The sequence below is a fragment of the Platichthys flesus genome, chromosome 18, assembly GCF_949316205.1.
Source record: "Platichthys flesus chromosome 18, fPlaFle2.1, whole genome shotgun sequence".
NCBI lineage: Eukaryota > Metazoa > Chordata > Actinopteri > Pleuronectiformes > Pleuronectidae > Platichthys > Platichthys flesus.
The window spans coordinates 5,718,405-5,746,088 of NC_084962.1; the positions used below are offsets into that span (position 1 = coordinate 5,718,405).

The 27,684-nt window shown below is 40.4% G+C and overlaps 1 protein-coding gene across 1 annotated transcript; it reads left to right on the forward strand.

Moving 5' to 3' along the window:
- The first annotated feature begins 618 nt into the window (after positions 1-618).
- On the forward strand, positions 619-25,786 carry tdrd6 (tudor domain containing 6). The gene is made up of 30 exons (XM_062411982.1): positions 619-6,014; positions 6,174-6,244; positions 6,365-6,445; positions 6,972-7,026; positions 7,532-7,605; positions 7,803-7,857; positions 9,053-9,147; positions 9,346-9,408; positions 10,874-10,928; positions 11,430-11,503; positions 11,694-11,748; positions 12,287-12,381; positions 12,551-12,613; positions 14,041-14,095; positions 14,610-14,683; positions 14,872-14,926; positions 15,459-15,553; positions 15,723-15,785; positions 17,211-17,265; positions 17,774-17,847; positions 18,035-18,089; positions 19,503-19,597; positions 19,769-19,831; positions 21,602-21,620; positions 22,408-22,475; positions 23,464-23,518; positions 23,655-23,698; positions 23,784-23,847; positions 23,974-24,036; positions 25,265-25,786. Exons 1-30 carry the CDS (start codon positions 686-688, stop codon positions 25,351-25,353), a joined length of 7,251 nt encoding a protein of 2,416 aa, XP_062267966.1. The 5' UTR covers positions 619-685; the 3' UTR covers positions 25,354-25,786.
- The last annotated feature ends 1,898 nt before the right edge of the window (positions 25,787-27,684 follow it).

Sequence of the window (27,684 nt, forward strand, 5' to 3'; positions counted from 1 at the left end):
GTGTGCCTGTAGCAGCTAATGATGAAGATCACGTGTTGGTGCTGGTGTCCTAGAGTTTATTCAGACGAAGTCAAATCTGAGGTTGACATTGATAGATGTCACGAGCTACACCACATTAACATTGGCCTGCAGCTATACACTCACATTACAATTGCAACAAATTGGTGACTGTGATTTACACTATATTACATAGGTGTTTGGTAATAAGTCATTCATCTATTACTGTAGCACAGTACAAAGTATTTATGATCATGTAGAGCTGGGCAATAAAACCATCAATAATAATCTCAATTATTTTCATCAACAGCCATATAACAAAATGTGACATTTAATTTTGGCCATATTGCCCATCCCCTATGACCATGTGCTTGAGGGTTACCAATTAAAGTTATAAAGTTGTTGGCATTTTTAACTGTTTAAACAACGAAGGGATCACATCTTAGTTGTCATGTTCTGCTAAATTTGTAAGAACTATTTTTCTTTTAATTTGATGAGTTATCAATTTTAGTTAATTAGGCTTTCACACAAGTAATGTCTCTGAAGACCAAATGTAAATTGGAACTGAGGCCTGTGTTTTAAGGTACATGTTTGTTTGTTTGTTTTTCAGATAACATCCAGTGCTTTCACTGCAGTGTTCATAAGAGGTGACAGATCATGCGTAGCTGGAATTCATGAAACTGCCAACATGCCATCAACACAAGGACTCCCTACACGAGGATCAGAAGTAACAATTATCATAACCAGGGTCCACTTGCATCCCCTGTGTGTTCTTGTAGAGTTCTGGGGAAAGTTCAGTCAGGAAAGAGCCATCGATTACGAGTGCCTGGCTAAAGACATTCAGTCACCTGAAAAGGCATTTCAAGAGGTTGAAGGAAGTCCTGGTGACCAGTGCTTGGTTCAGATAGATGACATTTGGAACAGGGCCCGCATAGTCTCTAGAAATGGCTCCAAATACAGTTTGTTTCTCATTGACAAAGGGGTGACGTATTGCACCAATACAAGTAAGCTGGCATGGGGAAAGAAGGAGCACTTCCACCTTCCATCAGAAGTGGAATTTTGTGTGTTAGCTAATGTGTTGCCACTCTCGACTGAGAGCAGATGGTCTCCAGTGGCTCTTGAATATCTGAGAGCTCTCTCCGGGAAGTCTTTGAAAGCTCATGTTCAAGATGTACTGGTATCCTACAGGACATTTCTCTTGCACATCCCCAGTATATCCAAACAAATGTATGAGATGGGATTTGCCAAGATGGTGTCTCCAGACATGTTCCACGAATTTGTGCTTATGTCACTAAAGTCCAATTGTGTCGTTCAAGCTTCGCCAGAGAGTCGGCAGGGAGCAGGTTTGCGACTGCACACGCAAGATCAGTTCATGGTCCCAGAGCTTCCAGATGGAACTGTAGAGACCGTCATAGTCACAGAAGTGGCAAGTCCGCAGAAGATTTTCTGCCAGCTGAAGGTCTTCTCACAAGAGCTGAAGAAACTCTCTGAGAAAATCACAAAATTCTGTGAGGGCAGAATGACCAATTGCACCGTGGGTCCAGAAATGATTAGCTTTCCCTGTGCTGCAAGAGGAAGTGACGGCAGATGGCATCGCTCGGTCCTTCAACAGGTTTTCCCAGCCAATGGAGTGGTGGAAGTGTTTAACGTTGACTATGGAACAAAACAGTTTGTTCAAGTGGAGAATGTGGGACCACTTGCTCCAGAATTCTTCAGGATGCCCGTTGTGACATACGTCTGTTCCCTCCATGGAATCGTTGACAAAGGGGAGGGTTGGACATCCAGCCAGATTGACCTTCTCCGGAACCTTCTTCTGCACAAGACTGTAATCGCTAAATTTGAGTACCAGAGCATGTCTGAGGGTGTTAACTATGTCACGCTATTTGGTGATGAAAATACAAATATCAACAAGTTGTTTGGGTGCAAGGAGAGCTGTTTGCTGGAATGTGAGAAAACACTTGGAGATTATGCTATCCGTAGCCCTGCACACAGCCGCGAGCATCGAGCCAAGCAAGAAAGATGTCAAAGAAAGCCGTCAACTTCTCCAAAGGCTGCAGAGGAAAAAGAACAGATAGGAATACCTGAGAAGTTACCTGCAGAAGACCTCTCCCTAAACTCTTCACATGTTGCAGTTGTTCAGCATGTATCCAACCCATCGGAGTTTTGGATCCAAACACAGAAATATGCTCAGGAGCTGGATGAACTGATGGATAGGGTCTATCATTTGCACAAAGATTCAGAAAACAAAGACGTGGTGATGAATCCAACTGTAGGGTTGTACTGTGCCGCCAAGGCCGAAGATGGTGTATCCTACAGAGCAATTGTGTCCGAAGTTGGTGAGACACAAGTCAAGGTGTTCTTTGTTGATTATGGAAACACTGAATTTGTTAAAAGGATGAACATCAGGACCCTTCCTGACAAGTTCAAAAAGCTGCCAAGACTTGCACTAAAATGCACCCTGGCTGATGTCAGACCCAGAGATGGGAGATGGAGTCGACGTGCCTCTGACTATTTCATCAAAGCAGTCACAGATAAAGCACTAAATGTATTTGTGACAGCAAAATATGATGATGGCTATGTTGTTCAACTAACGGATCCTGAAGCTCATGAAGAAAAAGATCTCAGTACACTGATGTGTACTTATAACCTAACGGAAAAGGCTGAGATAAAGCAACAACCCCAAGCGAATGTCACTATACAACCTGCCATTCTGGCTCCCAATAGACATCCACATGACAGACTTGCAGATGTTTATGGGAACAAGGGGATATGTCTCAAGGCACAAAACACTGTTGGCCCTGCCATCAATGAAAGGAGAATTCCTTCATTCAAGGAGCACATGTTTCACATTGGGAGTGTCCTAGATGTCTGTGTGTCCCACATCAAAAGCCCAAATGATTTCTGGTGCCAGCTTGTGCACAATGCAGGGCACTTGAAATTGCTAATGCATGATATACAGGCTCATTATGTAGGCAGTGAATTTCAGCCTGTTGTTGAAACAGCTTGTGTTGCTCGCCACCCTGATAATGGAATGTGGTACAGGGCCATCGTAATTCACAAACATGAAAAACCTCTCGTGGATGTGTTGTTTGTTGACTATGGCCAGACAGAAACCATCTCCCTCTATGACCTGAGGAGGATATGCCCAGAATTTCTCACTCTGCCTGGACAATCCTTTCGATGCAATCTGTTAAACCCCATAGACCCCACATCTGCCATCAATGAGTGGAATCAGGAGGCAACAGCAAGATTCCACGACTTTGTGGAAACTGCTGCATCCAAGTTTGTGATTTTAAAGTGCACCATATATGCTGTCATGTACAGTGATCAGAAGATCATTTATAACATTGTGGATCTGGAAACTCCCTTTGAAAGTATCTGCACCAGCATGGGCAATCTTGTCAAAAGTGCTCCTCCAAAGAAAGTCTCTGAGCCATCTGTCCGCCTGGACTCGTACTACTTCTCATCGCACAATGTCAAAACTGGCACAGAAGAACAGATCACAGTGACATGCGTGAACAATGTCAATCAGTTCTACTGCCAGCTTGAGAGGAATACTGATGTGATGGAAGATCTCAAGAACAAGGTTAGTCAAGTCTGCCATCAGCTAGAGAATGTAAAGCTCCCAGGAGTCTTAAGAACGTTGTGCTTTGCCAAGTACACTGATGGAAACTGGTACAGGGGTCAAATCCAGGACACAAAGCCAGCAATCAGGGTTCACTTTGTGGACTATGGTGACACTATTGAAGTGGCCAGGTCTGACTTGCTTCCAGTACCTATAGAAGCTAATCCCATCATGGCTGTGCCTGTGCAAGCAGTTGTGTGTGGTCTGTCGGATGTCCCTGCTCAAGTTCCAAGAGAGGCGAACAGCTGGTTTGAGACCTTTGCAACAGAATCTAAATTCCAAGCGGTAGTTGTGGCCAGAGAACCCGATGGTAAACTGCTGGTTGAACTATATCAAGAAGGCACTCAGATAAATTCAAAGATCAAGAAGAAGTTTCAGATTGAGATGCACACAAATGAGCAGGTTGTCTACCGGAGAGAATTTCTCCCCAAAACAGCTAATCAAATCAGAGATGACTCTAAATCTACCAACAAAAATCTGCAGTCTCAACCGCAGCCTTTGCGCCATGTTAATGAACATGGTCAAAAGGTCAAAGCTGTTCCGATACAGCTGTACAAACCTCCTCACCAAAGACAGTCATGTGGGACCACACTGAGAAATATGGGAAATGGTTATGAGCCTGCGGGTGCCCAGGTCAGACCAAAGGAGGAAAATCTCCCCACTGACACCGTCCAGCTGATCAAGTCTATATCACCTGCTGCAGACTCTCAGATAGAAAGCAATGATGAAAAACTTCCTAAACTTGCAGACCTGCCGTTAAATTCTATCACACCAGGGATGGAAGCAGAGGTTTATGTCTCACACTACCACAGCCCATCGAGTTTTCACGTTCAACTCTTCAGGGATGAGGATGAAATATTCTCTATTGCTGAGAAGCTCAATGATTCAATCCCAAAAACCAATGACGTCAAAGTTGTAAATCCAGGAGACCTTGTCCAAGCAGAGTTTGCAGATGACTCCATGTGGTATCGTGCAGTTGTTAGAGAAATCCACAATAACACAATGGCTCTCGTTGAGTTTATTGATTTTGGAAACGCAGCAATGACACAAATGTCCAAGATGGGCAGACTCCACAAGTCTTTCTTGCTGCTTCCCATGTACAGCACACACTGCATGCTGAGCAAAGTTGCAGATCATGGAAAAGAGGAAATGCTTGATCCTAAAGTGCTGTCAGCTATTAAAGAAGCTGTATGTGGTGATGGAGACAAGAAGCTCAAATGTCGGTTTATCAGGCAGTCAGGATCTGTGTGGGAAATCAGTCTGGAGGATAGTGGTGTGAATCTCATGTGTAAAGTAATGACCAAGTGTTCAGCCAATGCTTCTGAATCCACCTCAGAGAACCATGAAGAAGTTGAGGAAAAACCTACCCAGACCCCAGAGAAACTGCCACTGAACTCTTGCCCTCTAAATTACGGCCAACTAGAGTTTTTAGAGGAACTGCAGTTACAAAGCTACCTCTCATCAATAAATGATGCCCTTTCCTTTTGGTGTCAGTCTGCTGACACAGAAGAACTTGACAAGATTACCTCTGGTGTCTCAGAAGTTGGAAATGCAGCCGATCACAAACCTGTTGACCTAGGCACCCTCTCCCCTGGCAGCCCATGCATTGTTCTCTTTTCGGACGATCATCTCTGGTACCGTGCGGTGGTCAACGACACAGAGGGAGACAAGCTGTCTGTTCTCTTCGTAGACTATGGAAACAAGTCCCAAGTCAATGTTACAGATGTGAGGGAAATGCCCCCTCATTTAGTGGAAGCTCCACCACAGGCTTTTTTGTGCGAGCTTGAAGGCTTTGATTCTTCATGCGGATCCTGGGACAGTGGCGCAGTAGATGAGCTGTTAACTCTTACAACAGACAAGTTGTTACAGCTGACTGTCACCAGAATAACCAGAGAAGAAGAAATTATCAAATACTTTGTGCAGATGGAATGTGACGGCCAGGTGATAAATGAGGCGATGAAAAACTGGTGGAAATGCTCCACCACAGAAAACAAACCAAATGCAGGTGTACAATGTGACTCAACTGTGGAAGAGGCTGCACCTCCTCAGGATCAAATGAAGTATCCCACAAAACAGGAGACAGATCCAGATGATGCTTGCATTCACCCTCAGAGAGAGCATAGAGAAGACAGCCCATTACCTGCACATTCTGACCAAAGCAATTTGATATTAAGTTGTGAGAAGGATGTGTGTGAAACTAACAAAGTCCATGAGGAGGAGGGTGCCACAGTGACGGACACTGTTTGGTTGGATGATGAACATTTTCTACTGGATTGGAACCGAGAGGAGGCCATGGACTGTTCTGAGATCCTGCCGACAGACCTGGAGTCTTCAACTGCAGAAATGAGAGCCTGCAACATGGGAAACAGCGTTCACTCCAATATTGACTTGGGTAAGCAGCACATTAATTTCGCTTTAGTGTCTGAATATTTAGTTTATGGAAATGTTAATATGGAAATATTTTTGTATTCGGAGCTTGTCAGGTCATGTCACAGCTGAGTGTAACCTGTTGTATAATAATTAAGCTCATGTTTTTCATTTTCTCATCCAGCTCCAACAAATGACAGCAAGACTCCTATCCCAAGTGACGTATCTATTACCAGCCGGTCAGCAGGGAAAATGGTAAATTGTGTAACACTATTTTGCATATTCTGCATGTGAAGATATTGACCTTTCCATTATTTCATTTTGCATCTTGGTAGATGGACTTGATGATCTCTAATGTATTGTTTTTTTGCGTAGGTTCCACGTGAAGCTGTTTGTCCCAGGAAGAGCTTTTATCAGCATGATATGATTGATCTGATTTCAACAGACTTGGAGCAGGTACATGCAGTTGTTCATGGCAATCATCAATATATATATATATAATAATGAAAACCTACATTAAAAACAAGAACTAATTTATGTATGTTTTTAATTATCTGGTGAAATGTAAAAGTAGATAGGCATTAGCTGCTGAGATTCAGAGTGATGAGCTATTCCTCTTTTCCATACAAAGCAGTTGTCTAGGAAGTTGTTGGTATCCTGTGTCACAATCATCCCACAAAACTGTTAATTCTGTCTTATAAATGAAGAGTAGGTAGAGTGGGTGTAGTTGGATGGTTGGTAATTTGAGCCCAAGCTTCTCCTGTCCACATGTCGAATCATCTTTGATGCTTAAAATTGCCTCTAATGATGTACTATCAGTGTGAGCAACAGAAGCACTTAGTGTATAGAAGAAGTTCCATATGCATATTTGTGAGTGGGCCAAAGTAACCTGATGTGTAAAGTGCTTTGAGTGTCTGTTAAGACTAGTGAGGTGTTACATATTCATTCCATTTACCATTTAACTGTGTTTGTCTTCTCAAAGATTCAGACTGAATTGTTGCTGCCCTCTCCTCTGCTTCCTGCTCAGCTTTTGTGTGGTGAGTGGTTCTAATTTCAAATCACACAGCACACTAGAGATTTTGGGAATTTTGGTAACGGGGGGGCCAAATGTGAGGCAAACGTACTACATGAGAGGAGAGAGATATGTTGCATGCTAGTGTTCTAAATAAAAACACTGGTATCCCATACTTGCATGTAGTTCTTCACCTCCCACACACAACGTGAGGCGCACAGCCAGGACATCAGTGTCATAGAGACTGGAACGATCCAGATTCATGATCCAACACAATCGATTAATGACTAAATACATGTGATCATCAGTTTGTGTGAAGCGCGACAGAGACTAGCGGACACACACACACACACTTATGCTTAGGCAATGAGATGATCTGGAAAAAGTAAAAGTCTTGGCCCACAACATACTGTAGCTGTAGGCATTTCCTTAAAAAAAAAAAAAAAAAAAGTTAAAATTGATATTAACAATCACAAAGAATAGTTTAATACTGTGTATGAAATGGAGTATGGTTGTTCTTATGTTCACAGATGCTCCTACAGAGCAGGAAATTGCAGCTAGAAGTGATGTCACAGAGGTGCCATGCATTGCCCCACGTTTCGAGGTAATGTTGTGGAAATTATCTACTAGTATGCAGGTTTTCCAATACCACTTTTCTTGTGATGTGTAAACAATCAACTGGACTTGTTACTGTGCATCACCTAATTGATAACCTTCATGAGACAGTTTTAAATCAAACCATCAACGCAGTGCATTAGATGATGTCTTCAGGTCAGTGATCGATGATCTGATCTGTTTTAGATTGACTTGATGACTGAAGACGAGACCTTATCTCCTCAGCAGGATACAGATTCAGGTTTGCTACCGTCACCTCAGTCTTTAAAGGACTTTTGTAGACACCATTCAGGCTTTTAACAGTGTTCTGCTATATGTGTGTTAAGGCTGATACTTTTTATACAAAATTCAAACAAGGGGGGAAAAGTTCATATTTGTACTGGTGTGACCTCTTTGGATTCAAAAATATAGTTTAGAGGCACATGAGACTGTCTGAAGTAGTTTGTCTCATGATACAGCAGAGGGCAATTACTGTCAGCTTTATATATTGCATGCACTCTTTATCACCAAAGTAAGTCAGTACTATATAGTTGTTTTGTTATGAAAATAGATGATATTACAAAGCAAACACGAAAGCATCTGAGAAGAGGTGTGTGAAAGTTCAATGACGACAAGACTGGGGTCCACCTTTCCAGCGAAAGTGAGGCAGCTAAGGAGGCACAAAAGACGAGAGGAACAAATTAGGGATGTCCCGAGAACCGATACTTACGATACCTTTCGATACTAAAATAACAAAACACAGACGATGCCCATTTTTTTGAAGCACCGTAAGAACCGTGAGCGCCGATGCCAGCTGTTAGCATCGGTGCTGCGCCTCTTTTGGAGCTGCGGCGCTGATCTCTGAGCAGCTGAGACCAGAGAAACTCTGTGTTTTCACTGTTTCCACTGATACGAAGCAGCCGGTCACTCAGTGAGCAACTGCTTCACATGAACGAGCTGTGATCTCACTGTGTGCTCAGCTCCCCGTCCCGCTCACTCGCTCAGAGACACAGTCTATCTCAGAGCACGCGCACACACACACACACACACATCGCCCGCGCCTGGTATTTCATGACGGCCTGATACGATAATGATTTAAAAAATGGAAGTGAACGTGACTTTCACTCACGTTCAACACATGAAAACCGATTTGTTAATTTCGCCGTTAGCGAAAATTATGCACAACACTGCACAGGGAGCCACTGCAGAGGGGCTGAAGAGCCGCATACGGCTCCGGAGCCGCAGGTTGCCGAGCCAATCTCTGGAGGATGACGTGAAGCGTTTTTTTACTGTGGTATCGAAATTGGTATCGAGAATCGTGTTATTTTACTGGTATTGGCACCGACTACTGAATTTTTGGTATCGTGACACCCCTAGAACAAATACTTTCAAATGAATTGTATGTCATGTCAAATTTGATAGAATATGATTTGACTTTTGTCCCTTTTTCACTGCAGATCCATATGAGCCAAGTCATGATGAGAAACTCACAAGGGAAATGGAAGAGGATGTCATCAGCCTGACCAAAAAGAGCAAGTTCAAATGCATCTCAGTGAGTTTCAACTCAGTTTATGAATCTGCTGTCTTTTTATATAAAGTTTCACGCTTAGTTTAACCTCCAGTTAATTTCATTTTGACTTGATTTAGATGAACATTTCCATTTTCAGAACATGAACTGTAAATCTATAACGATAACATATACAATTTAATGGACAATTTTCTCGATTTAATTTTCTTAATATTTTTCCAGGAGCAAGTTGGTTCTGATGTAAAAGATGATCTGCATAAGACGATGGCTAAAGAATCAAATGAGGTAAACGATACTGCTGATATGTATATTAAGTACTGTCTTTAGTTGACACTCACTGAGCACTTTATTTGGAACACCATACTAATGCTGGGTAGTTCCTCACGTTTCTGTCCGAACAGCTTAAATTCTTTGTAACGTGAATTTTAAAAACTGTTGGACTCGCTCCTCCTTTATGATTCTACTCCATGATGACATTAGAAACTGGCCTTGAAGGGACGGACATGATCGGCAACGACACTCAAACTGTGGCATTAAAACCCTGATTGATTAAAATTTAGGGCCCAACGTGGGATAGTGAAGCTTCTCCCACATTATTACACCAGTGGCATTAGCCTATACTCTTACATAAGGCAGGTTGACTCCATGGCTCCACTCTGTTTACTCCAGATTCTGATCCCAACTTCTTCAACCTCAGCAGAAATCCAGATTCCGCAGACCATTATATGTTTTTCTAGGCCTCAACTTTGCACTTTGTTGAATCTGTCTCACTGCAGCTTCAGATTTCAGTTTTTGTCTGACAGAGGATTTCTGCTGTCGCTGCCTGCTCTGCTGTCTGACCCTTCTCCTTTGACCTCTCTCTTCAGCAAGGCGTTTCCAGCCACACGACTGCTGCTCAATGGATGTTCTATGTTTTTCAGCACCACTCTGTGTAAAAACTCTAGAAACTGTTGTGTGTGAGAAAATCTGAGGAGATCAGCAGTTTGATGAAAACTAGAAACTGCCCGTCTAGCACCAAGGATCAGGCCCTGGCCAGAGTCACTAAGATCAGTTCTGATCAGTTCTGATCTTAGTGACTCTGGCCAGGGCCTGATCCCATTCTGATTGGGAAAAGTAACTTGATGCCACAGGATTGTCTTATTGGATAGTTCATGAATAAGCAGATGTATATGTGATCCTTGTCAAATGCTCTTGAGTGTGTGTATAAACACAACTTCTTTAAACACAACTAGATTCATGTTTACTTCAGTATTCATTTATCTTAATGGTAATCAATAGAACATCTTTTTTTTGTTGTCTTGAATTTTATTTTATAATTGGGCAATGTTTGGAGGAATATGAAGGAAGATGGTTGAGGTGTTGCTGAGATTCAGAGTGATGAGCTTTTCCTCTTTTCCATAAAAAGCAGTTGTCTGGAAAGTTTGTTATTTTGTCAAAGTCCTCCCACAAAACAGTGAATTCTTTCATATAAGTAAATAGTAGGTAGAGTGGTTGTTATTGGAAGGTTGGTAGTTTGATCCCGAGCTTCTCTTGTCCACATGTCGAATCATCTTTGATGCTTAAAATTGCCTCTAATGATGTACTCTGTGTGTGTGACAGAGGCACTTTGTGTATAGAAGAAGTTCAATATGAATATTTGTGTGTGGGCCAAAGCAACCTGAAGTGTAAAGTGCTTTGAGTGTCTGTTAAGACTAGTGAGGTGTTACTTATTCATTCCATTTACCATTTAACTGTGTTTGTCTTCTCACAGATTCAGACTGAATTGTTGCTGCCCTCTCCTCTGCTTCCTGCTCAGCTTTTGTGTGGTGAGTTGTTCCAATTTCAAATCACACAGCACACTAGAGATTGAGAGTTTTGTTAACGGGGGGGCAAATGTGAGGCTAACGTACTACATGAGATGAGAGATATGTTGCATGCTAGTGTTCTTAATACAACTACTGTTATTCCATACTTACACATAGTTCTTCACCTGCCACACACAACACAAGCTGAATGTGAGGCGTACAGCCAGGACATCAGTGTTATAGTGACTGGAACGATCTACATTCATGATACAATACCATTGATCAATGTCTAAATACATGTGATCATCAGTTTATGTGAAGCGCGACAGAGATGAGCAGACACACACACGCCTATGCTTAGGCTATGAGATGATCAGGAAAAATTTAAATGTCTTTGCCCACAACAGACAGTAACTGTATTCAACTCCTCTAGAAACCAGGTGAAAAGAAATATTTAAACAGTCACAAAGAATAGTTTAATACTGTGTAGGAAATGGAGTATGGTTGTTCTTATGTTCACAGATGCTCCTACAGAGCAGGACATTGCAGCTAGAAGTGATGTCACAGGGGTGCCATGCATTGCCCCACGTTTCGAGGTAATGTTGTGGAAATTATCTACTAGTATGCAGGTTTTCCAATACTACTTTTCTTGTGATTTGTAAACAATCAACTGGACCTGTTACTGTCCATCAATTAATTGATAACCTTCATGAGACAGTTTTACATCAAAGCAGTGCATCAGATGATGTCTCTCAGGTCAGTGATCGATGATCTGATCTGTTTTAGATTGACTTGATGACTGAAGACGAGACCTTATCTCCTCGGCAGGATACAGATTCAGGTTTGCTGCCATCACCTCTGTCTTTAAAGGACTTTTGTAGACACCATTCAGGCTTTTTACAGTGTTCTGTTATATATGTATGTTAAGGCTGATACTTTTTATACAAAATTCAAACATTCATTCAAACGAGGGGGGAAATATTCATATTAGTACTGTTATGACCTGTTTGAATTTAATGTATAGTCTAGAAGCACATGAGACTGTCTGAAGCAGTTTGTCTCATGATACAGCAGAGGGCAATCCCTGTCAGCTTGATCTATTGCATCCACTCTTTATCAGTAAAGTAAGTCAGTACTGTGTATTTGTTTTGTTATGAAAAAATTAGGATAGAAAAAATAGATGATATGAGAGACCAAATTATCTGAGAAGTGTGTGAAAGTTCAATGACGACAAGACTGGGGTCCACCTGTTATCTTTCCAGCTAAGTGAGGCAGCTAAGGAGGCACCACCGACGAGAGGAACAAATACTTTCAAATGAAATGTTTGTCATGTTAACTTGTTAGAATATGATTAGACTTTTGTCCCTTTTTCACTGCAGATCCACATGAGCCAAGTCATGATGAGAAACTCACAAGGGAAATGGAAGAGGATGTCATCAGCCTGACTGAAAAGAGCAAGTTCAAATGCATCCCAGTGAGTTTCAACTCAGTTAATGAATCTGCTGTCTTTTCATATAAAGTTTCAGGCTCAGTTTCACCTTCAGTTAATTTCATTTTGACTTGATTTAGATGAACATTTCCATTTTAAGAACTTTAACTGTAAATATATATAAATAAATATATACAAATTTAAATTTCCCCAGGAGCAAGTTGGTTCTGATGTAAAAGATGATCTGCATAATAAGATGGCTAAAGAATCAAATGAGGTAAACGATACTGCTGATATGTATATTAAGTACTGTCTGTAGTAGACACTCACTGAGCACTTTATTTGGAACAACATACTAATGCTGGGTAGTTCCTCACATTCCTCTCAGAACAGCCTCAATTCTTTGTGGCATGAATTTTACAAACTGTTGGACTCGCTCCTCCTTTATGACTCTACTCCATGATGACATTAGAAACTGGCCTTGAAGGGACGGACATGTTCGGCAACGACACTCAGACTGTGGCATTAAACTCCTGATTGATTTTTATTTAGGGCCCAAACTGTGATAAGGAAGCTTCCCCAACTTCATTGCACCAGTGGCAACAGCCTGGCCTCTTACATAAGGCAGGTTGACTCCATGGCTCCACTCTGTTTACTCCAGATTCTGTTCCCATCTTCTTCAACCTCGGCAGAAATCCAGATTCCTCAGACCATTATACGTTTTTCTAGTCCTCAACTTTCCACTTTGTTGAGTCTGTCTCACTGCAGCTTCAGATTTCAGTTTTTGTCTGACAGAGGATTTCTGCTGTCGCTGCCTGCTCTGCTGTCGGACCATTCTCCTTTGACCTCTCTCTTCAGCAAGGCGTTTCCAGCTACACGACTGCTGCTCAATGGATATTCTATGTTTTTCAGCACCACTCTGAGTAAAAACTCCGGAAATTGATGTGTGTGAGAAAATTTGAGGAGGTCAGCAGTTTTAGAAATACTAGAAACAGCCCCTGTCTAACACCAAGGATCAGGCCCTGGTCAAAGGCACTAAGCTCAGTTGTTCTCCATTCTGATTTGGAAAAGTAACATGATGCCACAGGATTGTCTGATTGGATAGTTTCAGGAATAAGCAGGTGTACAGGTGATACTTATAAAATGCCCAGTGAGTGTTTGTAGATAAAACTATTCACATTTACTTTATTATATATATTTATCTAAATAGTAATCAATAGAACATAATTTTATTTCAAGTTAATTCATCATAAATTGTATTCTAAAATTGGGCAATGTCTGGAGGAATATGAAGGCAGATGGGTGAGTTTTTTCTGAGATTCAGAGTGATGAACTTTTCCTTTTTTCCATACAAAGCAGTTGTCTGGAAAGTTTCTCTTATCCTGTGTCACAGTCCTCCCACAAAACTGTTAATTCTTTCTTATAAGTGAACATTAGGTAGAGCGGGTGTAAATGGAAGGTTGGTAGTTTGATCCCAAGCTTCTCTTGTCCACATGTCGAATTATCTTTGATGCTTAAAATTGCCCCTAATGATGTACTATCAGTGTGAGCGACAGAAGCACTTAGTGTATAGAAGTTTCATATGCATATTTGTGAGTGGGCCAAAGTAACCTGAAGTGTAAAGTGCTTTGAGTGTCTGTTAAGACTAGTGAGGTGTTACTTATTCATTCCATTTACCATTTAACTGTGTTTGTCTTCTCACAGATTCAGACTGAATTGTTGCTGCCCTCTCCTCTGCTTCCTGCTCAGCTTTTTTGTGGTGAGTGGTTCCAATTTCAAATCTCAAAGCACTCTAGAGATTTGGGGAGTTTTGTTAATGGGGGGGGGGGGGCAGCAATGTGAGGCAAACGTACTACATGAGATGAGAGATATGTTGCATGCTAGTGTTCTTAATACAAATACTGTTATTCCATACTTACACGTAGTTCTTCACCTGCCAAACACAACACAAGCTGAATATGAGGCGTACAGCCAGGATATCAGTGTTATAGTGGCTGGAACGATCTACATTCATGATACAATACCATTGATCAATGTCTAAATACATGTGATCATCGGTTTGTGTGAAGCGCGACAGAGAAGAGCAGACACACACACGCCTATGCTTAGGCTATGAGATGATCAGGAAAAATGTAAAAGACTTGGCTCACAACAGACAGTAACTGTATTCAACTCCTCCAGAAAACAAAAAGTGAAAAGAAATATTTAAACAATCACAAAGAATAGTTTAATACTGTGTAGGAAATGGAGTGTGGTTGTTCTTATGTTCACAGAGGCTCCTACAGAGCAGGACATTGCAGCTAGAAGTGATGTCACAGAGGTGCCATGCATTGCCCCACGTTTCGAGGTAATGTTGTGGAAATTATCTACTTGTATGCAGGTTTTCCAATACTACTTTTCTTATTATGTGTAATAATCAACTGGACCTGTTACTGTGCATCACCTAATTGATAACCTTCATGAGACATTTTTGCATCAAAGCAGTGCATCAGATGATGTCTTCAGGTCAGTGATCGATGATCTGATCTGTTTTAGATTGACTTGATGACTGAAGACGAGACCTTATCTCCTCAGCAGGATACAGATTCAGGTTTGCTGCCGTCACCTCTGTCTTTAAAGGACTTTTTTAAGACACCATTTAGGCTTTTTGCAATGTTCTCTTATATATGTGTGTTAAGGCTGATACTCGTTATACAAAATTATAACATTCATTCAAACTAGGGGGGAAAAGTTCAGATTATTACTGTTATGACCTTTTTGAATTAAAAAATATAGTCTCGAAGCACACAAGACTGTCTGAAGTAGTTTGTCTCATGAACCAGCAGAGGGCAATCACTGTCAGATTGATCTATTGCATCCACTCTTTATCATTTAGTAAGTCAGTAATGTATAGTTGTTTTGTTATGAAAATAGAGGATATTAGAGAGCAAACACCAAAGCATCTGAGAAGAAGTGTGTGAAAGTTCAATGACGACAAGACTGGGGTCCACCTGTTATCTTTCCAGCTAAGTGAGGCAGCTAAGGAGGCACCACGGACGAGAGGAACAAATACTTTCAAATGAAATGTTTGTCATGTTAACTTGTTAGAATATCATTAGCCTTTTGTCCTTTTTTCACTGCAGATCCACATGAGCCAAGTGATGATGAGAAACTCACAAGGGAAATGGAAGAGGATGTCATCAGCTTGACTGAAAAGAGCAAGTTCAAATGCATCCCAGTGAGTTTCAACTCAGTTAATGAATCTGCTGTCTTTTCATATAAAGTTTCAGGCTCAGTTTCACCTTCAGTTAATTTCATTTTGACTTGATTTAGATGAACATTTCCATTTTAAGAACCTAAACTGTAAATATATATAAATAAATATATACAAATTTAAATTTCCCCAGGAGCAAGTTGGTTCTGATGTAAAAGACGATCTGCATAATAAGATGGCTAAAGAATCAAATGAGGTAAACGATACTGCTGATATGTATATTAAGTACTGTCTGTAGTAGACACTCACTGAGCATTTTATTTGGAACACCATACTAATGCTGGGTAGTTCCTCACATTCCTCTCAGAACAGCCTCAATTCTTTGTGGCATGAATTTTACAAACTGTTGGACTTGCTCCTCCTTTATGACTCTACTCCATGATGACATTAGAAACTGGCCTTCAAGGGACGGACATGATCGGCAACGACACTCAGACTGTGGCATTAAACTCCTGATTGATTTTTATTTAGGGCCCAAACTGTGATAAGGAAGCTTCCCCCACTTCATTGCACCAGTGGCAACAGCCTGGCCTCTTACATAAGGCAGGTTGACTCCATGGCTCCACTCTGTTTACTCCAGATTCTGTTCCCATCTTCTTCAACCTCGGCAGAAATCCAGATTCCTCAGACCAGGCTACGTTTTTCTAGTACTCACCTTTCCACTTTGTTAAATTTGTCTCACTGCAGCTTCAGATTTCAGTTTTTGTCTGACAGAGGATTTCTGCTGTCGCTGCCTGCTCTGCTGTCAGACCATTCTCTTTTGACCTCTCTCTTCAACAAGGCGTTTCCAGCCACACGACTGCTGCTCAATGGATGTTCTATGTTTTTTCAGCACCACTCTGAGTAAAAACTCCAGAAATGGATTTGTGTGAGAAAATTTGAGGAGGTCAGCAGTTTGATAAATACTAAAAACAGCCTGTCTAGCACCAAGGATCAGGCCCTGGCCAGAGTCACTGAGATCAGTTGCTCTCCATTCTGACTTGGAAAATTAACATGATGCCACAGGATTGTCTGATTGGATAGTTTCACGAATAAGCAGGCGTACAGGTGATACTTGTAAAATGCCCAGTGAGTGTGTTTGTAGATATAACTATTCACATTTACTTTATTATATATATTTATCTGAATAGTGTTCAATGGAACACACGTTTTTTTTCAAGTTAATTCTTCCTAAATTGTATTTTAAAATTGGGCAATGTCTGGAGGAATATGAAGGCAGATGGGTGAGTTTTTCTGAGATTCAGAGTGATGAGCTTTTCCTCTTTTCCATACAAAGCAGTTGTCTGGAAAGTTTCTTATCCTGTGTCACAGTCCTCCCACAAAGCTGTTAATTCTTTCTTATAAGTGAACATTAGGTAGAGCCGGTGTAATTAGAAGGTTGGTAGTTTGATCCCAAGCTTCTCTTGTCCATATGTCGAATTATCTTTGATGCTTAAAATTGCCCCTAATGATGTACTATCAGTATATGTTACAGAAGCAATTCTGTATAGAAGTTTCATATGAATATTTGTGAGTGGGCCAAATTAACCTGAAGTGTAAAGTGCTTTGAGTGTCTGTTAAGACTAGTGAGGTGTTATATATTCATTCCATTTACCATTTAACTGTGTTTTTCTTCTCCCAGATTCAGACAGAATTGTTGCTGCCCCCTCCTCTGCTTCCTGCTCAGCTTTTGTTTGGTGAGTGGTTCCAATTTCAAATCACAAAGCACTCTAGAGATTTTGGGAGTTTTGTTAACGGGGGGGGGGGGGCAAATGTGAGGCAAACGTACTACATGAGATGAGAGATATGTTGCATGCTAGTGTTCTAAATACAAATACTGTTATTCCATACTTATATTAATTCTTCATCTTGCAAACACAACATGAGACGTAATATGAGGCGCACAGGGAGGACATCAGTGTTATAGTGACTGGAACAATCTAGATCATGATCCAACACAATCGATCAATGACTTAACACGTGATCAGTGTTTGTGTGAAATGTGACAGAGACTAGCAGACACACAAAAGCATGCCTATGCTTAGACTGAGAAAATCTGCAAACATTTTTAAGACTTGGCCCACAACAAACTGTAGCTGTAGGCAACTCCTCCAGAAAACAAATAAGTTAAAATTGATATTAACATCACAAAGAATAGTTTAATACTGTGTATGAAATGGAGTATGGTTGTTCTTATGTTCACAGAGGCTCCTACAGAGCAGGAAATTGCAGCTAGAAGTGATGTCACAGAGGTGCCATGCATTGCCCCACGTTTCGAGGTAATGTTGTGGAAATTATCTACTTGTATGCAGGTTTTCCAATACTGCTTTTCTTATGATGTGTAAACAATCAACTGGACTTGTTACTGTGCATCATTTAATTGATAACCTTCATAGGACAGTTTTACATCAAAGCAGTGCATCTTCAGGTCTTCAGGTCAGTGATCGATGATCTGATCTGTTTTAGATTGACTTGATGACTGAAGACGAGACCTTATCTCTTCGGCAGGATGCAGATTCAGGTTTGCTGCCGTCACCTCAGTCTTTAAAGGACTTTTGTAGACACCATTCAGGCTTTTTACAGTGTTCTGCTATATGTGTGTTAAGGCTGATACTTTTTATACAAAATTCAAACAAGGGGGGAAAAGTTCAGATTTGTACTGTTATGACCTTTTTGAATTCAAAAATATAGTCTCGAAGCACATGAGACTGTCTGAAGTAGTTTGTCTCATGGACCAGCAGAGGACAATCACTCTCAGATTGATCTATTGCCTCGGTTCCCAAACTGGGGTACATATACCCCCAGGGGTACGCGAAGTGGTTCAGGGGGTACATCGGGAGAACATTTTATTTGCGTTTCCAAAGTGAAAAAGCCCATTTACATTTTCAAACTGAGTTATAAATAATCATGCAATATTAAATAGTCTAAATAGCCAAGTCGCCCTGCCAAAAATACTCATGTATACCCATATTGAGCAAAATAATTACACTGCCAATAAAAGTTACAGGTAGGTTAGTGACTGTTAGTAAAAACGAGGGATGGGCACAATTAATCGACAATCGATTAATTGATCCTTAAGAATTTCCTAGATGACATTTTGTCATAGACGTAATTCAGTTGCGTTCACTGCCAACACTGCAAAGCTATACGTCTCCATGAGCGCCTGAGGAGTCCACTGCTCTCTTCAAGTAGGAGGTCTAGCTCCAAAATTAGCCCCTTTGGACCCAGACAGAGCTGGCTCTGGGTGAGGGGTGACAACCACCGGACTGAGAGGTCGAGAACCGTCAAATCCAGCTAGCTCACAGCGGCTAGCTGCACTCTCATCGGGGCTTAAGAGAACAGTAGCGCATATTTTCAAGTGTAACCAGTGAGCGGATCCCGTTTAACTGCCACAAGAGTTGTTCACCTTGTAATAAAGATCTATATTTTCACTGCATTTTAACAGAACCTATAAATAGTGCATTTTAATATAAAATATTAACAATTAATCAATTGATAAACTCTGTTTGATCTAAACTTCCATCCGAGTCCTGAAATCCCTGACAATTTCAAAGTTTCAAGTGTTATATGCTGTATACGTGCGTCGGGGGAGGGGTACGTAGCTGGAAGATTGAATGTCTGAAGGGGTACGAGACTGTAAAAGGTTTGGGAACCACTGATCTATTGCATCCACTCTTTATCATTTAGTAAGTCATTACTGTATAGTTGTTTTGTTATGAAAATAGAGAATATTAGAGAGCAAACACCAAAGCATCTGAGAAGAAGTGTGTGAAAGTTCAATGACGACAAGACTGGGGTCCACCTGTTATCTTTCCAGCTAAGTGAGGCAGCTAAGGAGGCACCACCGACGAGAGGAACAAATTCTTTCAAATGAAATGTTTGTCATGTTAACTTGTTAGAATATCATTAGCCTTTTGTCCTTTTTTCACTGCAGATCCACATGAGCCAAGTGATGATGAAAAACTCACAAAGGAAATGGAAGAGGATGTCATCAGCTTGACTGAAAAGAGCAAGTTCAAATGCATCCCAGTGAGTTTCAACTCAGTTAATGAATCTGCTGTCTTTTTTTTTTTTAAGTTTCAGGCTTAGTTTCACCTTCAGTTAATTTCCTGTTGACTTGATTTAGATGAGAATTTCCATTTTAAGAACATAAACTGTAAATATATATAAATAAATATATACAAATTTAAATTTCTCTAGGAGCAAGTTGGTTCTGATGTAAAAGATGATCTGCATAATAAGATGGCTAAAGAATCGAATGAGGTAAACGATACTGCTGTTATGTATATTAAGTACTGTCTGAAGTAGACACTCCCTGAGCACTTTATTTGGAACAACATACTAATGCTGGGTAGTTCCTCACATTCCTCTCAGAACAGCCTCAATTCTTTGTGGCATGAATTTTACAAACTGTTGGACTCGCTCCTCCTTTATGATTCTACTCCATGATGACATTAGAAATTGGCCTTCAAGGGACGGACATGATCTGCAACGACACTCAGACTGTGGCATTAAACTCCTGATTGATTTAAATTTAGGGCCCAAACTGTGATAAGGAACAGTGGCGATTCTAGAAAATTTTACATGGGGTGGCAGAAGGGTGGCAAGTTAAATTCAAGGGTGGCAAATCACACACACAAAGTCAAGTCAAGTATTTTTATTGTTGGAAACACACATGCCTGGTGTCTATATGTATTTATTTATACCAATCGCTAATGAAAACAGTTAACATATTTATAATTCGAAATTCGTCCCAGCCTTTATACCACATACACAATAGGGTCTATAGCATATAACCGAGTCATCCTCTCACATTTTAATGCAGCTGTATAGCGAGCTAGCTACTAGTCCTATCGACTTTTGCAAGCTAGCAATTAAATAAACGATTGAAATTACAACGGAATTGTCTATCACATATGACCACCCATCACATTTTCTTGATTCAAGTTTCAGCTGTACTGTACCTTTTTTCATCACTGCAAGCATACAGTTGGCTTGTCTCCAGTTCTTTGGCTTTCAAACCGTTTCTGTCTTCATTTGAATGAAGCGGCAGATGCGCACGGTGAGAAGAGAGCAAATAGGATTCATGGACTCAACCATTTTACAGGGGAGGGGGGACATAAAGATTTTAGTTCTTAAACTTAAACAAGTTACCAATGAGATCAACAGCTTCAGTAGCAAAAAAATATAATACCATTCAATAAATGTATATTGGAGACACTTCTAACAACCTGGGTGGCAAGTGGGGTGGCAAGCATTTTTTGGGGGGTGGCAGCTGCCACCCCTTGCCACCCCGGTAGTTTCGCCACTGATAAGGAAGCTTCCCCCACTTCATTTCACCAGTGGCAACAGCCTGGCCTCTTACATAAGGCAGGTTGACTCCATGGCTCCACTCTGTTTACTCCAGATTCTGTTTCCATCTTCTTTATCCTCATCAGAAATCTCAGACCAGGCTATGTGTTTCCAGTCCTCAACTGTCCACTTTTTTGAATCTGTCTCACTGCAGCTTCAGATTTCAGTTTTTGTCTGACAGAGGATTTCTGCTGTCGCTGCCTGCTCTGCTGTCTGACCATTCCCCTTTGACCTCTACCTTCAGCAAGGCGTTTTCAGCCACACGACTGCTGTTCAATGGATGTTCTATGTTTGTCTGCCCCATTCTGAGTGAAACATCTAGAAACTGTTGTGTGTGAGAAAATCTGAGATCAGCAGTTTGAGAAATACTAGAAACAGCCCATCTAGCACCAAGGATCAGGCCCTGGTCTGAGTCACTGAGATCAGTTGTTCTCCATTCTGACTGGGAAAAGTAACATGATGCCACAGGATTGTCTGATTGGATAGTTTCATGAATAAGCAGGTGTATATGTGATCCTTATAAAATGCTCAGTGAGTGTGTGTGTGTGTAAATAGAACTTATTCACGTTTACTTTAAGATGTATTTATCTGAATGGTAATCAATAGGACATTCATTTTCACGTTTATTTGTCATGAATTGTATTTCTTAAAACTTTAATTTGGTAATTTCTTTAATTCTAGGTTGAATTTGAATCAGATGGTGAGTCATTTCTGAGAACTGTTACACAATATATAAGGTGGGTTTAATAAACACTGCAGGCTTAGGTCACAAGACTCAAGGTAGGTCAACCTCCCTGTAGTCAGTTAGGACTGAAGAAACCGTGAATGAGAGTTGGAGCAGTTACTTAGGCTCACAGGTATAACTAAGGTTAGTTCATTCATTCAAATTATAGGACAAATAATACGCTGCAGTTTATTTATCACAGGGAGTTTGATTAATGCTTGTACCGCATTAACTATCACAACCTCCAGAACAACTGCCATGTTTACAGATTAATCAATAACTGCTCTGCTTGTTATGTTCTGTTCTCACAGTGACCGTTTACAAGGGCAGCAGTTTTCCAACTACTGGGCTTATTCTGAATAAAACAATTGATCTACATTAATATATTCATATTCCTGTTTACATGTTGAAGGTCATTGTGTGATTATGACTCAACTCACATTATGCCCTACTACTTGTTTACACTTGAACCCCATCAAGTATTTGGTAACTACTGTATGTCGATGTCATAAAATGCTGTGAGGGCTCCCAACAGGCCGTTACAATAAGAGTCTGACATGCTTATATAATTTGACTAAGGTCAGAATTCCCACATGTCTTACTTCAACTATTACTTATACAGAGTATGACCTCATTCAGGTTATGGTAATCAGGAAATTATGTTTTCATGTCTTATTCAGGCTTTGAATCGTGTTCATATGCTTGTCTATGTAAGCATGTCCTCTGTTGTAATACAGTGAATGATTGTGATTTTTCTGTACAGGAGCTCCCTCAGTGTGTGAAATTGCAATAGGAGCCGTTTCTCTACAGGAGGATGTCGTGACTATACAGGTTAAGTGGTGCCATTTTTGTTTAATGACGATACATTTTTATATTTCGGTTTGATTCCGACTTGTTTATCAGCATCACTTGTAGTCTGACCACATTCACGACTTTCTAACTGTGGATCAATTGTAAGAGGGAGTTTATCAAGGCACAGGGTTTGGTGCCAGCATTCCTATCCCATGTGACTGCAGCCTCACCTTCAGCACTAAGTGTTCCTTTGTTTAAATAACAAGAGAACTTCCTTCATGATTGACCACTCCTCACACTGGAGGAGAATGAGCAGGAGTATTTTAGTCTTAAGACAATGGCTAGTCTGGATTGTTGCCAGATGCACTTAAAGGGATATTTCACCCCAGTATTGAAAAGCCTTTGAACATATTTTCATTGAAAATATGTTCGATTTTTTTCCCCTTGGAATTCCACTCTTGTTTAAATAATTTGTATCTGATAACAAACGATTCAGACTCTAGATTTTAATTGGCAGTATTTAATTAACAGTATGTAATGTCATTGGATTTAAAGCCTTAAAATACCTATCTATACCCGTCACATGTGCTCAGTGTGAACCTGCTCTAGCCTGTGAAGACAACAGAGTGCCGGTGGCGGACCTGCCAGGTCTGTTGTTCACAGATTGAGGATACAAGTCGAGCTGCCCGGTGCTGGGCTGCGAGCACAGGTCCTACTAGAGGACGTCAGGCCTCATGCCGTCCTCACGGAGTCTGTTTCTGACAGTTTGGTTTAGAAAGTCTTTGGGTACTCCGGCTTCCTCCCATAGTGTAAAGACAAGCAGTCTGTATATGTGCATGTGAACAAATGGATCTGTCTCTGCATGTTGGCCCTGTGATACACTGGCAACCTGCCCATGGTGTTCCTTGCTCAATGTCGGCTGGGGTTGACTTCCCCCCCCCACACACACACAACTACCCTCAATTGGATAAGCTGTATAACAGGGCTGTGGTCTGTATTGGAACACTCTGCTATTGTCCATTTTTAGGATAACTCAACGACTGAAGATGAGGCCGAAGATCTTCATGAAGACAAACTTCCTGGTTTGCATTTTTTTATCTTTTTTATTTATTTTAATTTGTCAATTGGATTTTTTATTTAAACAAAGTGTTGTGCTTTTTTCTCACACGCCTTTTCCCTTTTCTATTAACGGTTACTCACCTGTCTCTGTGGTTGCAGCTCTGTCATGGGACACAAAGCCACAAAGCTCCCGTCAAGACATGGTAATAGAGAGCAATCATCACATGTCTACAATTATTCAGCACGTCATCACTTGTGTGACAAGTGGTTGTTGTTATTTCTCTTCAGAGTAACCTGGGTGATGGGATGACCCGTTTTTTGGCAGAGAACTGTCTGAAAGACGTCTGGAGAGGTATCGGACTTATTGATCAACAAAACATGCAAATATTTATTAGAAGACCAGTACTTTAATGTAGAGAAAGACAATGTCCTGCTTGTTTGTAGGCGTCATTATACTGATGTTTCCTTTTTCTTTCAGACCAGCAGAAACGGACTGAAACAGAGACTGAGCAGCTGGTGAATTCACCACCTGAACAGAAAGGTAACTATTCAGAGGAGAAATTAGCACTTTTGATGGTTGAGTTCATTCTATCAGAAGTTCACAGGGCTGATATCCAAATGTGACCTTAAACCTTTTTTTTTTACTGACAGATCTTATAAGTAAAATGTGTATTTTGTAGCTTAAATCCATTGACCCTATATACAATAAATTAGAGGCATAGGTCTAAAATCTAGAGCCTGAATGATTAGTTATTATATAGAAATCAGCTGATGTGAGCCTTTCACAGACTGACGAGACTTGCTCATATGATAACTTCTTTCTCAAAGTTAACGTAGAATAGATTTGTTTTACATTTCAGGAAAAGAGTCTGTTTTCTTCAAGTTCTCTATTCTGTTTTTCTTTATCATAAAATCGATTGTTAAACTGTAACATTCCGAGCCATTAGCGCTTGATAACAGCATCTGGAGGATGATGACATTGTTTTTAATATTTATATTCATGTATCAGTCAATATAAGATTGGTCCAGCCCTCGTAGAAACATTTGTTTCTGGCCAGCAGTTTGGTTTGTCAAACCAGCCTCAACCAGCAGGTTTTCAGTCAAAAACAATGACAATTAAATGTGTGCTGTCATGTCACTGATCATCAAACTGAACAAACTTGTTTTATTATTCTAGTCAAGAACTAGAAACTCTAGTGTACAAATATTTTGAGACTGTCAAGTCAAGCTGAGTCATTTTTCCGTGTTAATTGGGGATGTGAGTAGGAATTATATTTCAACAAAAGAAGAAGAAGAAATTGGCTAGAAATGGTCAAAATAAAATCTCTTCTGTCTGTGAAAAGCTGCAGCAACAGAAAACAAACTAACAATAAATAACTGTACGGGACAAATGTACGTGGAATTTATCTTTCCAGAATGAAACGTCACATTCTTATTCTCACCCTGTCCAGGATGCTGAATTCAGAGTGGAAAAAATTCTAATATCTAATTTCAAGGCAAATGTCAGTTATAGAAATTCAAAGGCTTTTAATTTTCAAAAACAGATTTACTCCCATACTTTTTGCAGTGTTAGCTTAATCTTTTATAATCACACACAAATACAGTTGAAGCCACTGCTTGCGCCTGTATCGTGTTGGTTTGCCACAAGTGTTGCAATCATGAAATAGTATCGATGTAATGCAGCAATGCTGCTGCTTTCTTCAGCGTCCCAGTTCATATGACTTGGAGCTTCTACAGTGTGTGATGGGTTGTTTTTTCCTCCCCCTCAGACCTCAAGCTGTCAGAGGTGACTCATCTCTCTCTGGTTGTCTGTGACTGTGCTGCTGATGATCTGCCTGTTGAGCAGCGGCCTCAGTAACTGCCCTATGATTCATGTTATTGCCTCTGCCACACACCACGAAACTGAGTTCATTCGACTGCAGATGTTTAAGTTATAAGACACAAGTTCTCTTTTCTTTGTTGTGTTTGTTCCTGGTGCTTAATGGCAGTCTTGATTTATTGAGTCGACCGAGCAGGTCCTCATTCTGCTTTTCACATTTTTACTTTTACATTGTTTCCTTTTGAAAAAAAACCATCTAATTTAAAGTGCCCCTATCTATGTGCTCACCCAGTAACCTGGAGCTCTTTTGTTTTACAGATATTAACTTATTCTTTGAAGATGAGTCTGGTTTGAAAGGTTGTGACTTGTGATGTTGTTTTGTAAAAGAATGCAACCAAAGTTTTCTGTGTTGTGGATTCATGCATGCGTTAAAGAGACATTTCTGTTTGTTCAATAAATATTACAGATCTAACGAGCTGAGTCATGTTTTTTTTAATCCAATCACCCACCTACTCACTCTCCGTGACATATCTGCATATTTGCACTTTTGTTGTTTTATTTTCTCCTCAGTTGTTTATATATATTTAGATATACATACATTATTTTCTTATTTTAAATTTTGATATTCCATTTTATTCTATTTTACACTATTTCTTATTTTATTGTATAGGTTGTAATTACTTGAGCATTGTTAGAAGAGAGCCTGAGACTCAGGCATTTCACTGCCAGCGACTGCTTAATGTTATTGTTGTGCATTTGACAATACAAATCTTGAATCTTGAATCACTCCTGTTGCTTAAGTTTGATGGCATGACGCATCTTAATTTTGAAACTATTCTAAATGTGATAAAATATTAATTTGAATAATTCCAAAACCAATTAAGACTAAGTCCGTGAATATTTAAATGCATCAACATGTAGAATTTATTTGCCTAAATCACAGCTGCCACTCTTGCTCACTTTTTAAAAAATAAGTCATATTTTTTTTATTCAGGAAGTGTAATGACACCACAGGGAATCAATAGAAATATTACGAGAATTGTGGAAGACCTCAGGTAAAGAGGAATGAGGGACTAGTTTGAGGGGTTTGTAGCTCATTATGGAATAAATGTTACCAGATCTGAGACTGTTCGTGCGCACATATGGAGGGTTGTATAGCTATCAGGTTGTATGCTGAAGGTACTAAATCTAGAGGAGAGCAGAGCTCTGAAGAAGATGGGAACCTTCAACAGAAGAGCTTGACAAGAGAATAGCATGCGGTAGTTTCTCGTAGTCTGTAAGCATGTCCATCCAACAGTCTGGTACAGAGAACAAGGACCAGTATTGATACAGCTGCTGAAATGTTGATGGGACAGCATGGCGATGCAGAATATCTCCTTATAGTCAAGGATGGACATGAGGGTTGATAACACAAACGTTTACGATTGGATAAAGACAAACAACCTTTTATTCTCCACATAAACCTAGTTTGATTATGAATTTTTGGTTCAAGTGTTGAATGATACTCCAGCGTCATTGTTGAAGTAGAAAACAATCGCTGGATGGTTCTCTTACGAATGCTCTGTGTTTAAATTACAGGTTAACTTCTGACCAATGATTGGCCATTAGTGCCAGATCATTTACACATTTAAACAGTTACTTCACTTTGTGTGACTGGAAAACGTCCGTGGGGACGGCACACAGCCTTGTGGTGCCCCAGTGTTTAAAACAAGCTCATCTGACTAAACATTTTAAAATGCTGGAGGTGGAGAGTGTTACCATGCACCTAGTCTTTTCTGCATTTATTAATCGTCTGGGGTTATGGACTGCGAGTTGATAACCATTCAAATCAGACTGGAGTCGACTCGTGTGTGCAGAATGTAAGAATCCACCTTGTTCTTTCTCTTTAAGAGCAGCCAACACTCATGAGTCTGTGACATATGTGGAGGCGGCTGTGAAAGTATAAGGTCTGGTGTGTGGTGAAGACAAAGTTGTTGATGGTGGACATCTGGCGTAAACACAAGTATTTGCATCATAATACTTAAAGGTTCAGCGTGTAAGATATTTAGGTGAAAGGGATCTATTGGCAGAGATGAAATATAAAATAATCCTAGTGATGTTTTCTCTTATGTGTTTCATGTCAAATTTTTTGAAATTGTTGTTTTCTTTACCCTAGAATTGAGCCTTTATATTTAAATACTTTGTATTTACATCGGGAGTGGATCCTCTCTATGGAGGCCGCCATGTTTTTTACCGTAGTCCAGTCTGGACAAACTAACACCTTTTGAGTTTTTATAACAACCGAAGGCTGCCACGGGTTCTCTTTCATGTTTGGAAGGGGAAGGGGATGGGGTCAGGGTATTCAGCTGCAACATGCAACTCCACCACTAG

Coding starts and splice junctions, on each gene's coding strand:
- tdrd6 (XM_062411982.1), top strand. CDS start 686: ATGCCATCAACACAAGGACTCCCTACACGAGGATCAGAAGTAACAATT. Junction 7,606..7,802: donor GCATTGCCCCACGTTTCGAG/GTAATGTTGTGG, acceptor GATCTGTTTTAG/ATTGACTTGATGACTGAAGA. Junction 14,684..14,871: donor GCATTGCCCCACGTTTCGAG/GTAATGTTGTGG, acceptor GATCTGTTTTAG/ATTGACTTGATGACTGAAGA.